The sequence below is a fragment of the Strongylocentrotus purpuratus genome, unplaced genomic scaffold (genome assembly GCF_000002235.5).
Source record: "Strongylocentrotus purpuratus isolate Spur 01 unplaced genomic scaffold, Spur_5.0 spur5_scaffold_14, whole genome shotgun sequence".
NCBI classification, from domain to species: Eukaryota; Metazoa; Echinodermata; class Echinoidea; order Camarodonta; family Strongylocentrotidae; genus Strongylocentrotus; species Strongylocentrotus purpuratus.
Genome location: NW_022145599.1, coordinates 5774195 through 5788484, shown reverse-complemented (window position 1 = coordinate 5788484; position 14290 = coordinate 5774195). Strand labels below are relative to the sequence as shown.

At 36.1% G+C, this 14290-nt stretch overlaps 1 protein-coding gene across 1 annotated transcript in view; it reads right to left on the bottom strand.

The window, feature by feature from the left end:
- Positions 1–988: 988 nt before the first annotated feature.
- LOC100891500 (alpha-N-acetyl-neuraminyl-2,3-beta-galactosyl-1,3-N-acetyl-galactosaminide alpha-2,6-sialyltransferase) overlaps positions 989–14290 on the bottom strand; it is a 37077-nt gene continuing 23775 nt past the window's right edge. Inside the window, exons 2-7 of the mRNA XM_003723598.3 lie at positions 12351–12598; positions 11609–11792; positions 10549–10684; positions 9734–9955; positions 9200–9307; positions 989–8762 (exon numbers count right to left, since the gene is read on the bottom strand). Of these exons, the coding sequence (XP_003723646.1) occupies positions 8579–8762; positions 9200–9307; positions 9734–9955; positions 10549–10684; positions 11609–11792; positions 12351–12566 (1050 nt within the window). The 5' untranslated portion in view covers positions 12567–12598 and the 3' untranslated portion in view covers positions 989–8578. The remainder of the gene's footprint in view (positions 8763–9199; positions 9308–9733; positions 9956–10548; positions 10685–11608; positions 11793–12350; positions 12599–14290) is intronic.

Genomic DNA, 14290 nt, shown 5'->3' with positions numbered 1-14290 from the left:
TGTTTTACTTGCTGGACAAGCCAACAATCTTGAAGAATTTTATTCTTAGATATTTTATAGTTTGGTAAATAGAATAGAAACACTGGATACTGGGTGATTCCATGCAGTGTCCACATACATGTACATGTATTTATGTGTTTTATTTCTGGTTTTAACACTAGACTTGCCAATACATTGAATGTTGTTTTACCCAAGCCTACTCTTGAACGCTTTAAGATTGTTTTAGATACGCTGGTGGTAAAATCTGGAATAGTTTACCTTTTGCTCTTCAAAATGCTTAATCTATTGATGTCTTTAAACGTATGTTCAAGGACAATTTGTTTAATCCTGTGTGATACAATGCCTACCATACTACTCTCGACATAGCTTATTTCTCTCTCTCCCTCCCTACCAATTTCCTAATATATCTCTTCTCCTCTTCTAATCTTTTTGGTGATATTTTAATGCCTTTTAAGTGATTTGATGTTTTTCCGCTGTTAATTGGAATTATTAGATTGTCCCCTTTTTTGCTTGTTACTACTTTTAATGTGTAGTATTCTTATATTTGCCATATTATTATTATATATTAGTTTTATACTGTTTTTACCTTGTAAGTGTAAGCAATGTTTGCATAACGATTAACATTTTTTGTGTGGATATTTTGTAGGATAAACCATTTCACCTCCAAGAAATATGAATTTAATGCTGCAGAATCTTGAAAACAAACATTATATGCCAATCAGTAAATATTGACTTTATATTGTATTTATCTTTATTGTGGTAAGAATTTTGGAATAAATAATAAAAAACTAAAAAACTAAAAATAGAATAATTGTTGTGTATGCAGTAACAATTGGGAATAACATCCCGTTAAATACTTCAATACACACCTATCAATGGGAATATGGGATATCTGTGAACTTGTACTTACAATGGTTTTGTGAAATGCTGCCCTGTACACGGGTATATATACACACCAGACGAATGAGAACCAAGGAGCATACCAACATTTTCACTTTCAAAACTATTTATTGATTTCAGTGCTTGTGATAAGCATAATTAGCTCAGAATATCAAAGCTGCAAAATAAGCTAAACATGTTTGTTCCATATCATATTTTGACAACAGATTAAGTGCATACATATCTCAACACCTAAAGAATACATGTATGAATGTATAGTTGTTGCACTATTTTCAAATTAGAGGGGTACTATTGTTGATTACAATTTAAAAACTTCACTAGAAGGTCTGCAGAAAACTTCTCAAAGGGGAAAAGGAGAAATTAAAGAAGACATGTATGGAGGGTGTGATTTAGTGGAGAGTGGGGGAAAGAAAGACAGAAAGAGAGACAAGAGAAAGAGAGATAAGAGAAGAGAGATAAGAGAAGAGAGAGAGAGAGAGAAAGGACTGCAATATAAGTACAATATGCAGGTACAGGTACATGGCAGGAGATCCATAAGAAATAATTTGAAGATATTCAATTAAAATAATTAAAATAGGAACAACTATAATTCAGACATATGGGGGAAATAGAGAGAGAGGGATGTGAGAAAACACGAAGCTTGAAGTACAGATGAGCACAATAATGCTCCGTAATCACAACATGTATAATTCAGGGTAAGGCAGAGCACGAGGAAGGAAGTTTGTGAAAATGGTGCATAGGATGTATATACATGTATATTGGCATGGAGGAAATGAGAATTTAGTTACGTTGCGGCTAATAAATGTTGATTTCTCCTTATGTACATACCATTAAGAAACGGCATGAATGCACATGTATTTGATCATTTCAAGTGCATGTACAGTACCTACATGGCATTTTAATGAAGTGGTGCGTATTATTCATGGCAAAGATTTGTGAATGCAGGCTGATAATTGTTTCACAACAAAATGGCAGGTACTATATTTGTTTCACATCTTTTTAAAACTTTGCAAAATGCTTGCATAAAATGTATGAAAGTTTTTCATTTAACACTGTACAATTACTATGGGTGTTAACACGTATTGTACACTGATGTAAATACAGGACTATAACCTTTCATAATAATGTTGTAATAATGTAAATCGAGTGATAAAAAATCACCCAACCTGTCCGTCCTTCACCAATGAATATTTCTCAACCAAATCATATTTACACAAATTACAAACACTAACAAAGCAAAATCTTTTCATTGAAAGTGAAAACCTGGGTGGTGTTAATCATTCCAAATAAGATGTTTCATCAGCAAATCAAAAATGGCTGATATTGCCCAATTTGCAATCACAGAATAAGTTCCCATTACCACTTTAGGTACCATGCTTCAGCTTAAATGAAGTGCAATTGAAGAAAGGAAACTAAATCAAAATATCCATGGTAACTGGGGTGGAGTATAGAGAGCCAACAATGGTAGCTCATTGTAGCTACGGTAACCTGCCACCCAGATTTTCACCTTTGTAAAAGTGTCTTTCTTTCTAGCAAACACAACTGAGTATGTACACTAGCCTCACTTTTATGAATATAACACAGAGCACAGCTCCTGTGACTACGTCTAAGCAAAATATACACACATATATATTACAACATGGGTGCGGTGTACAACCCCCATTTTATGAAGAAATGCTGCAGTGTGAAATGACCCACAAAACAGCACTCTTCAGTCTGGTCATGTACTGTTATCATAACTAATTGCAATTATTTACAACAATAGTTGTCAGTAATTATTTCTATGCTATGTTTGGTCTACATGTCATTTGCCTCTTTGCAACTTTGGCACCTATAATTTAACAAGACTTTCTCTATCTAATGTTACTAATACTATATTATGTCAACAAGAAAAATAAATAAATAAACAATTTACATATAAAGTAAATTCCTTAGTGAAACGAACAAAACCATTACAACAAAAAAGACCTTAATAGAATGGCTAAAGAAAAATAGACGATTCGAAAGAGGTACATTTGTGTTATTTTTTGCAATGAAATACAATTTAAGATTCATTCATCTGTTACACTGTGCAATATTTATCTGACGTTTCTAAAAAAAAATTCTTTACATATTAATAATGCACATGAAACATACAATAATAAAGCCTACATTGTAAGCCTCTTTGTCTAAACTCTACTAAAGGAATGTTCTAACCAAAGATTCAGCTACTATAAACACACTGGTTTTCTCATTGCCCCATTCCTACAATGTTTCAGAAAGGATGCAGTACATAGAAGTACAGGCCCCTTGAATAAATCCACACACAAGGAGAGTTATATATTACACATTTGGCAAAATGAATGTACCCTTTAAACAAAGAATCAAACATGCTTGAGCAATGACCTGTATATAAAGACCGCCCTTTCTTTTGTTTCCTTTGAGCAATAATACTCTAATAGGGAGCAGGATGAAAGGAAACCTTTATGTACAGAACACTGTCTGAAAGAACCATTCAATGTTTCCTTGAGTAACTCTTATCAGACATACAGACTTGAACGTAATGAATTTCCTTAGGATTCTAATGGAGAAGGTCACATTTTTAGCACCAGACAAACTCGCAAATAATACTACTAAAACAAAACAGCCTAAAGGTATTTTGAGCACTGAGTAAATAATCAAATATTGAGCTACATACAACTGACCGAGTACACAAATTGGAAGAAGGTATCAAGAGCATTTCCAAGAAGATCCCTGAGTAGCGTGGATCATCTCGACCCGATGCTGTGCAATGCTGTGATGGAAATGCACTTGAGAATTCCAGCAAAAAATCGCAGCTATCATCACCTGATGAATATTTCAGTACAAACAAAATGGGTGTAAAACTGAGTATAAACACACAAAACCAAGCTGAGTTACTTATTCAATACTACACAACTTAAAGGTAAAGGTGAACATAGGGGGTTCTACAAGGTTTACAAAATACCAGTATTTCAACTCTGAAATTTGAAAGACTGTCCCTGAGTTGGTGTGAGATCTTCTCGATTTCGACACCATTGCAGTTAATCAGCTTATAATCTTTAGATAACAGATATGACATTGCAACTCCCTGTCAACAAACACAAGGTCACTCAACGTATGTATGGAATCTGAAACTGAGAAATAATGTGGTTATTATCTACTGAATACTACACAACTTTAAAAGTAAATGGTGATCATGGTTCTACAAGGTTTATAACATATTTCAACTAAACACTTGACAGATTGTCCCTGAGTTGGTGTGATATCTTCTCGATTTCGACACCATTGCAGTTGATCAGCTAATAATTTTAAGGTAACAGATAAATATACCATATGGCATTGCAACTCTGTCAATAAACACAAGGTCACTTTAACGTACTGGTATGGAATCTAAGACTGAGGAATAATGAGGGTATTAACATTTGTTTGTACCGGTAATGTCATAATACATTATTGGTACAAGGTTTTGACACATGGTGCGTGAATAATGAATACAAACCAAACATATTTCAACTTGTCAAGGTATCTAATCTGGTCTGTGTCCCTGGGAGTCAAAATATGTGGATAACAAAATCATATCTTGGTCACATATTTTTAGGATACATATACTGGTACTGTTATATTGAAACATATGTTTTCAAGGTATCTACTGTAAATTGGTCTGGGAAACAAAATATGTGGATCACAATGTATCTTCCACATTTTCATAGGATATCTACTACAATATCAAAACACATAATTTCAAGGCATCTAAAATGGTCTCAGAAACAAGTATGTGGATAATACGTGGATTTTTCAATATATTTAAGTATATAATATTAGAGCATTTGAATTTTACAATGTACCAAATAGCAGAGCCTAAATGAGATAATTGCTCAGATGAAGAGGACCAGGGTTTATTACAAACACAACCACATAGTAACAAAAGAAGTCCATTATAATAATGATGCAACACATTTCAGTTTACAGTGAATATCAATACACCATTGCCCACGAGGTAATTTTACAGCACACTTAATCTACATACCAAGGTACACGTAACTATTCTGTGCACAAATCATATAAACATTTAAGTTCACCGACATATTCTCACACCGGAAGCTCTGGATGATTTCTCATCTATCTCACTGAAAGTTAATCAAACTATGCTCTCAAAAATATGTATAATATATATATTGTACCCACACAATGTTTAATGATACATGTGGTGTTTTGGCAAAACCTTAAGAGAAAAAAATACATTGAACCCTTCCAGATCTTAGAAAAAAATACAACTTACATCTAATCTTTTTGAAGACATATTCATCTAACTCCCTTTATACACATGTGCCTGGGGGTAGAAGTATTTCCTACTTCCATATACAGAACAATTATCCCAAAATACATTCATTATTTGCCTCATTAAACTGCATATTGTTTCCACGCATGTAAACACTGGCTGTTCCTACAAACACACGATTTGTGGAAATAACCTAAACGGAATACTTATCATATCATTGTCCAAGTACTAATATTTCACAACCTCAATTATGTTTGGAAATAAGGTTCTGCCATGCATAGATCTAATTCAGTAAAAGCAAATTTCCAAAATTGAAGACATGCATCAACGATTCCCCCTTTTTGTTGTAAGTTTTCATTTACCACGCACAAACATGAACATACATGAATTCATGGCACAGCGATGTACCGCCCATTTTCAAACAATATTTTTGTTGGAGGAGCATTGTGTACAGTTTTTTGAAGAACATTTTTAAAAGATTGAGCATTGGTCTCTGTGTGATATTCTAATAGAAAGACTATAAACCTGTACTGACTTGTCAGTGAAAGGGTCTTTGTTAAACAATGTCACACAACTGAACATTGTTGAACTACATACACTCATGAATACACAAATTGGAGGCATTTTGGTGAACAGTTATAGATTTGTAGACATTCATTAACAGTAATTGGAACAAATCAATATAGGACATATTTGACAAACAACATTCACACAGATATATACTGTGACTAATCATAAGCCCTGGTTATTTTAATGTTAAATGTGACAGTGGTTATACATTTGTCACATAAACTTGCAATACCTCTTTGGCTTAATCAGCTGCTTTGAGTCTATGCATTCACATCATGAGTACTTCAAAGTAGCATAAAAATATAAAACTCTTATTTATTAAGGCAATAAATCTCTGTTGAATAACATACACCGTTGATTACGAAAGCACATTGATACGTTAATACCTCTTTTTTAGTGTCTTATACACACATAACTTGTATTGCTTTGATGGCAACAACTATAATAATACCCTTGTGGAATCTATTATTTCTGAACTGCTCTCTTTGGTATACACAGTGATTATGTATCTTTACATGAAGTCACAGATATAATGATGTTGAGGAGAGGAAAGCAGTGGGAATTTAGTGGCTACCCGGGCCATAGTATAAGATATGTGCAAGGTTATATTGTGCTAGCTACTAGACAACATAATAGAACGATAGTTGAAGCTAAAACTCTAATTATATAATGACCAATAACGGAGCAGGTGAATTCAACATGTGTAGCAAGTGTGAAGGGTACAGTAATGAGATAACAATAATGGAAATGTGGTTGAATATTACACAGGGTACTTCCATCGTGAACAAATGCCACACATTTTCTACTACACTTTATATTATCTAATCAGTACCACCTAAAACAATATTCCCACGACATGTATATGACTACACAACAAACAAATGTGTATTTTTCTTTATCACCAGAGGAAAGCTTGTTCTTTAGATCAATTAAAACTTCCCACAAGTATCTTAACCTGTGACTATGTACCAGCCACGAGATCACAGGATTAATACTGAGCAAAAATATGGCAAGTATTCCTATTAATATACTGAAAGGTATTGAATACTTCAATATATTATTTTAATTGACAGGGAAGGATTCAATCAGATCCGTGTAAGGATTTGATGTCTGTCCACTACAACACTACAAGTAAAATGGCATCTTCAATGTTGCACTTATAAACCTACAATATGGAAGAATTGAATCCAACAGACTTGCTCTGTTCAAGATACATACAGGGAATACAAGCAATGAAACGCTGGAAATTAATGATTGTCCAACATATGATTTGTACAGGTTGCATAGCAGTTGTTCCTTCTTCAAAAAGGATACAGGATAGACACAGTTCTAAGGAGAATTACAAGCTAGAATTCTCAAAAATATTCATGGTTAAATCTTTAAAAGTAGTTGGATTACAAAATGAAGCTGTTCTTGAATTAAGTGCCTTCTACACTTGGACACATCATCTAGACTACACATGATTACTGTCACTGTAAACACATCATTAATTGGCACTGGTGGAAAAAAAAGGGGGAAAAAAAGAAGAAGCAATCACAAGTATCTACACGAGTTGTTTTTATAATTACTGGAAAAGCACACTCAGGATACTGTTAATAATTGCAGAAATAGTACAACGATTTGGGAGATTCAAGCGGTGTACATACATCTGTTTATGTACACAACTGACCAACTTCCAGCAGAGGGCAGCCATTTTGTATGGCTCTCCATACCACAATTCACTGGTATAAAATGCTGATTTCTTTTGTTGTTTCCTTTTTGGGATGTTATCTTATCTTGATAAGACCAGTGCCGTCTAAATAAAGAGTTCCCATCGATTCAAATCAATTGCAACTTACTTGATATCAATCACAACTGTGTACTAAAGACATAGAAGTTGAGAAGTTTGCGATCGACTGGAAGACTTACGATTAATCCTAATCAATTGTAACTCTTTATAAGACAAGGTCTAGCATTCCACTTGACGTGACTGTTGACCTTTGGTATGTGAACTTTACTCTGAACCAATCATCTTCACTTGAACCTAACATTACCATACACTGTACTTTACTAGGAACACGCTTGGTCCCACACTATCAAACATACCAGACAAGCACTAACTGCTTAACTCCTTGTCTGGAAGAAGGCTCTTAGAACTATATATTGTCAATGGCAATAACAGCCTTCTTGCAGAGAGTCAACAATTTCTTGTCTTCGGATCTCTACCAACGTCATCTTTGGTGGAAATAAAACCATAAAAATATTCCTTTTGTCTAAAAATATAAAATTCTTCTGATCTATAGCTTGACCTGTGTAGCACTACACAAATCCTACTGATGGTACGTTCTCATGAGTGCTAAAAGCCTTTCTCCATGTGGTCACATGGCTATTCATACTACATGTACGTTTCTGCACAAAAGCAAGTATGGACATGACTGTGCTATGTGAACACGAGCCACTGTCACAAAACTCTTTCAATCGAGACTGTGTTTTTGAAACACGAGCCATCCCTGGCAAGAAGACATTCTGTGACTACACTATCTGGGTGTGAGTCACTGTCTCACCTGCCTTGCCGAGCCTTATGCTCACTTGTGTTCTGGTTTGCAAGTGTGCTTTCTGCACCAATTTACAACCACAAAACACAAAGTATGACTGACCATGTTTTGGAGACATGTGTCAGGTTGCCGTGACAACATTTTTTATTGGTGACTATGCTTTGTGAACATGAGTCACAATCTGAATGCTTGTTGAAACGTTGGCTTGTACTATCTGCTATCCAGTCTGCCGCTATGCACTTAGCATGAGACAACAAACATGGGGTAAGAGATGGTCCAAGCTGGCTCAAACCGATCACTCCGAGCTTGGATGTACAAATCGGATCTCTCCATTTTCCTTCCAGCCTTTGAAGACGTCTTGCTCTGCGCCGAGAGGATGACCACCGACCTCTAGGTTGTCATGGTAACTGAATAGTGAGCAGGCGGTGAGCATGGGGTCCTTGTAGTATAAAGATGCTACATCGTTTCTTGGGTTTTCACTGCAAGATGAAGAGTCAAGAAGTAGTGTTATACATAAATGAGTGATGGAATGACATTATTTCCAAATTACATATTCCTCATCTTCTAAAACTACAGTAAGCAGGTGATCTTTCTACCAATATTGAGGTAATTGCCAAACTTTCTCTGTGCTTTCTACTTCAGTGTGATATTTGACGCATTGTAGGGTACAGATCAAATACCATTCACATCAAACCCTTGTTAAATCAATACTTCATGTGTAAATAATCAACTGCAACAAACATTATTTACTACTCAATGTTGGATATCCACACATCAGCAACAAAAACAATGTTTGCTTTAACACCACCTTATCATGTATCTGTAAGCGTGTGTTATTCTTCGTGATCATTCTTACTGATCAGGCCAGGTATTGTTACCAACCCAAGATGTATCTAGAGCTAGTCATGTATCTCACCTGCAGAAATTCTTGGGGAGCATTCCATAGACTGTGATAGATGAACACGTGTCCTTCATAGCCATCAAAGTGTACATGTCGGTAGAGAACTCTGCGCTGGATGCATGCCTGATGCAGGAATGCAAGGAAGATGACAATATGACAGATGTTGTTTAATTGTACAATTGTAAATGTAAATGTATCACAAGTGATTATGATTTTGTTGGGTCTTTTCCAGAAACCTGCTTTCCCTGACTTTACTACATCCTGTCATAGATATAACATGTTTTCTAAACCTATATTTTGCACAACACCACAATCTGAAGGCACAAAACTTCAAATATACTTCCAGAGTGAAACTCCTATAATAAAGGTTACTGCAGTAAAGGTTAAGATTAATATATCCTTTAATGGGAAATCATTATATTCAAGTCATTGGAACATATATAAAGGCATTTTAAGTATTGATGCTATATTTCAGTTTCATAGTTACAGGTGAATATAGATAAGAGAAAGAACAGCCCTGGTAACTTTGTACAAGACTCCATGTCTCACCTTGAGGTTCCTGTATGTTTGAGAAGCTCAAAGTCAGCCCTGTCCTCTAGACCCCGTCCAGCATGATACATCTCCACATCAGGCTGGGATGCCTTGATACGCCACAGGTATTTCTGGAATTGGTTGCTAGAGTAAACATGCTCCGGCCCATGGAAGATGAGATGGGTGGCGCTGGGCTTGAGGGCGAGCAGGGTGTCTGCTTGGAAAGCCACATCAGAGAGGCTATGATAAAATAATGGAAAAGGAAGACACAAAGGTTAGATAAGATACATAATAGTGGAGGGATGTAAGGGACATACGGGAGAAGAGGTGGAGAGAGGGTGAGAGAATGGATAAAGAACAGGGAGAGATAGATGAAGGTGAAAAAGAGAAGAGATAGAGAGATAGATGGGAAAGGAAGGGGAGGGGAAGAGAGAGAGAGAGAGACAGGGGGGGGGGGGGGAAGAATGCTCTAGAACAACGTCGATCTGGCGCTGCTCAGTGGCTGCCGGGATAAATAAAGTTTGGAGTGGACTTTAAAAAAGATTATTATTATTATTATTATGTGATTTCCATATCTAGCTAAATTCTCTAATAGTACAACATTTAAGCTAGAGAAAATCCAGTCAACAAATATAGATTTATTCCTTTCAAAGTTTAGATGGATAATAACTAAAAGAGCATATTGGTTAATACACCCTTACTTAATCAGCATTCAAAATAATCAAAGTAGAGCATCTATTATATATGCTATGTGCAAGCTTATAAGAATACAATTTGAAGAATTTGATCCAGAGGACTGACCCTGACGCGGTCCTCGTTACAACGAATCTTACCTGGAATATGAGACAACCCTGACGGTGGTCCTTCTCCCTACATCTCTCTCATATCCCACGGTAGGTGCATCATCCATTCTGAACACACAGTCCGCTTGGTCTATCTCCTTCCCTAATGAACTCTGTCTCATTAGGCCTATGTTCAAAGTAAAAACAATACAGAAGAGTGTCAATGGAGTGAGAAAATTAAAATATTATGAAGTTATCCACTTTCCGAACTCCACTAAAAACATACCTATTTCAGATTGCTTACAATTAGTCACTGCTTTTTTTGTCTTTCCCAGTCTCATCAGCGCCTTTGATTAGGCAACTGCATTGTAGATATTGGCGCTTTATAAATATCTGGATTGGATTGGAATGCTCAGTCTAAATGTATAAAAATATACAATTTTTAAATCATTTTTTCTTATATGATGGATACAGTGACTATGCCCAATAAAACTATCACCTAACTTACCAATATTTCATAACAAATAATACTTTAAAGGTTTAACATAAACAGATAGGAGAGGAAGTTGTGCAGGTCAGTGTGTACATGTAAGGTGGAGCTGGGTATTCTAAAAGCATTGTCCCAAGGTCTCACAACAATAGGTGATCATTTACGTTTAATCAGAGCGTGAGTTGACAATTCAGATTTGACCTGCCGTACAATAAAGGACCCAGGGCCTTTTGTTGGTCCTTTTTGTGTTGCCCAATTTCATATTAAACAACTACAGGAAACAATCTGGTCAGATAGATGACCAGCTCTTACAAATCACATGCTTAGGTCAAGGACGTTTGTGATTTTCTATTTCATACAGCTTGAATAATTTGGTAAGTGGTCAGAAGAAAAGCGAACCAATATATGAAAACAATCTCAATTCTAAAGGAAAGAATACATTTCAATATTACACAAGCACAGGTCATTTTCTGTTAACAGAAAGAGGTGTGTTCGCTTGGGTGAACAGGGAGTACAAGTACAAGATAGTACCCATCATTATGGTTAAGATAAAAAAAGAAAATGAATTATGTATCCATGCCAAAAACTCTAAAGTGCAACCTAACTCCCTTGATTCCTTACCTGAGTTTGCTACAAAAGAGCACGATCCACACTGAAGGTCAAGCTGATGTTCTTCACTGGTCATTAGAGGGACATAGTCTTTAGTATCTACTGATGACTGGACATCACGTCTAAATCTCTCAATGGCGGATGTGCGGGCTTGAAGTCTATGCCTTCCTAGGAGTCGTCTCTTATCGTAGCGAGCCTAAAATAAAAAAGCACAATCAGAATATAACGCGTGTCACAATATTGAGACCCATAAAATTTGTGTCATGGTAATAAAGACAAGTGGTTAATATCATGTTACTAACAAGCATGTAGAAAGACTAAATTGCCGGAGAAAATTTTTACCCTTTTCCTTTCAAGAAAAATATATCCAATCACTGTCCTGTTTGGTTCTCATATCACATTTTCTTGTTTTCCTTCTTTGTTGTTTCGTTCCTGGATATCAAATTTTGTTTTACATGCTTGGTGGGGATTTAAAATTTGATCATCCCAAAAAAAATGGTTCAAACTGTAGTATGACTATTAAATGTTGTAAGGATTGATTTCCATATTCCACAGAGAACAAAGCCTCCATGAAAATAAAAATATTACAGTCATTGAAAATATGTTATAAAATGTAGTCACATATCCTTGAGTACAAATTGTCCATTAGTTGTTGAATTTATACTGGTACAATAAATTATAAAAGTATACAGCACCCTCAACGTGCTTGTTAATTGTGGTTTGACCACATGCTTTCACTTTGTTCTGTACTCACCTTCAAATCAATGGGCATGGCAGGCAGCTCATGTTGGATATAATTAGGGCCGATGACCTTTTTCTCAGTGGGATAGCGTCTCTGTAACCTGACCCTGTGAGGGAGCCTTGCACCAGAGCCAGAGTTGAGGTCAAGAAAGGCAAAGGGAATGCAGCAACAAACAAGCAACGATACCACTGTTACCCTTGCTGACTGGCGGGAGATTATATCCGGCATGACTGTGAAGGAACCGCAGCATGTACATGTATCTGATGAAAAGAAAATGAGATGAATAATGAGATGAGGTTTAATCAAATTTCATTAGAATTTGAGATGTTCCTAAGACACAGAAAGGAGGAGAGGCAGAAACTGAAGACTGTCTAGAGAGCACGTGCAGACCACGTGTAGGCCGTTTCATGACTTCATCAATACCTCCACGTACTAAACCCAATTAGTCAATACAAAATACATGTATTGTACCTTTATCGCTTTAACTGTTAAGAATGAAAATCTCAAGCGGTTTGAAAAACCACGTGCTTTCACAAGATAATTGAGCATTTCCTCCAATCTCAAACAAAGAGTGCAAGATTCCCTTTTCAAGTTGGAGAATGATAGTGCGGTGTAAAGAACAAACTACTCGGGACCAAGAAAATTTCCTTATTGTAATAAGATCTTGTTAGGAACAAAGGGTACAAAGGGAACTTAACAAGTTGCACTGTATAACAGTGTTCTCCCCTCAAGTGTGAAATGTGGATATTGTACAAATGCATGAGTTTTTTTTCAATTACCGGTATCTTTTCTTTTTGTGCAGTCTCTCCCCTCAAGTGTGAAATGTGGATATTGTAAAAATGCATGAGTTCTTTTCAATTATCTTTCCTTTTTGTGCAGTTTATCAAAAATTGTCTGCACTATCCACTAATAAATTTATGACTGAAAATTGTACTGAAAACAACCCCTCGTTTCTTATAATTCCATTCAAATTTTAAATATGTAAGGAGTGAAAACATATCAAATGCTTTGAAAAACCAATAGGCCATAGCTCAAAAAGGAAAGCCATTATTTAAATCATATATTTTTTACAACCCAGATGACTTGATGTTCAACAGCACACACTTCGAACAGATGCTGTGACTGAGCCAGAGCGGAAAAGTAATTTGATGACTAAAACTATGATATGGGTACAGGTGTAGAAAGAGAATGCTCCCATCAACAGACTCTCATGCCATGACCACATGGTTACTGTATGATGATAGATCAGCAGAAACAAAGCTGATGGTTTGAGCCAGGTAGGCAGTACTAGGCATACAAGAAATTTGCTCGAGATATTTTGCTCAGTGTTCGCCTATACATGTAGTGAAAGTCTTCGGGCTGGTGAAGGCGGACCGGACAAATACTGTAGCGGGCTATTTTGCAAACTAGCCCAAGATATCTTGGAAAGATTTCCCGAGCAAATAGCCCGCTATTTCGTGATCGGGCTAATTTCCAGAACCAGAAATAGCGGGCTATCTGTCCAACTCGAGCTAATGAAGACAGGCCTTATGGGTATTAAAGTAGTAAGACTGGGAGATTACAGCAAGGGTTCACTCAGCTCACATTCACACCCTCTCGCCTTTAAATTGATCCCTGGATCCTAATCCAATCATGCAGTCTTACTACACTGGCAATGATTCAGTTCTCTCACTGTGTCACCCAACCAAAAAATTACTTTTTTTTTTACGAGGGCTCTTTTCAGATTTTCCCTTAAAAAAATAGCCCCCTTAATTATTTTGCGGTGGCTATTTTGGAGCTCAGGGGGGCTTTTTTTTTTAAAGGTTGTATTTTTTTTAAACGCGGTTTTACCTAATTAAATTCCAAGCAAAGGCAAATATAGATACAATTGTAGCGTACATATGTCATGTAGAGTATTGCAGACATTCAGATACCCATGATTTATTCACTTTGTGTTAAACGTGTGGCTTTAT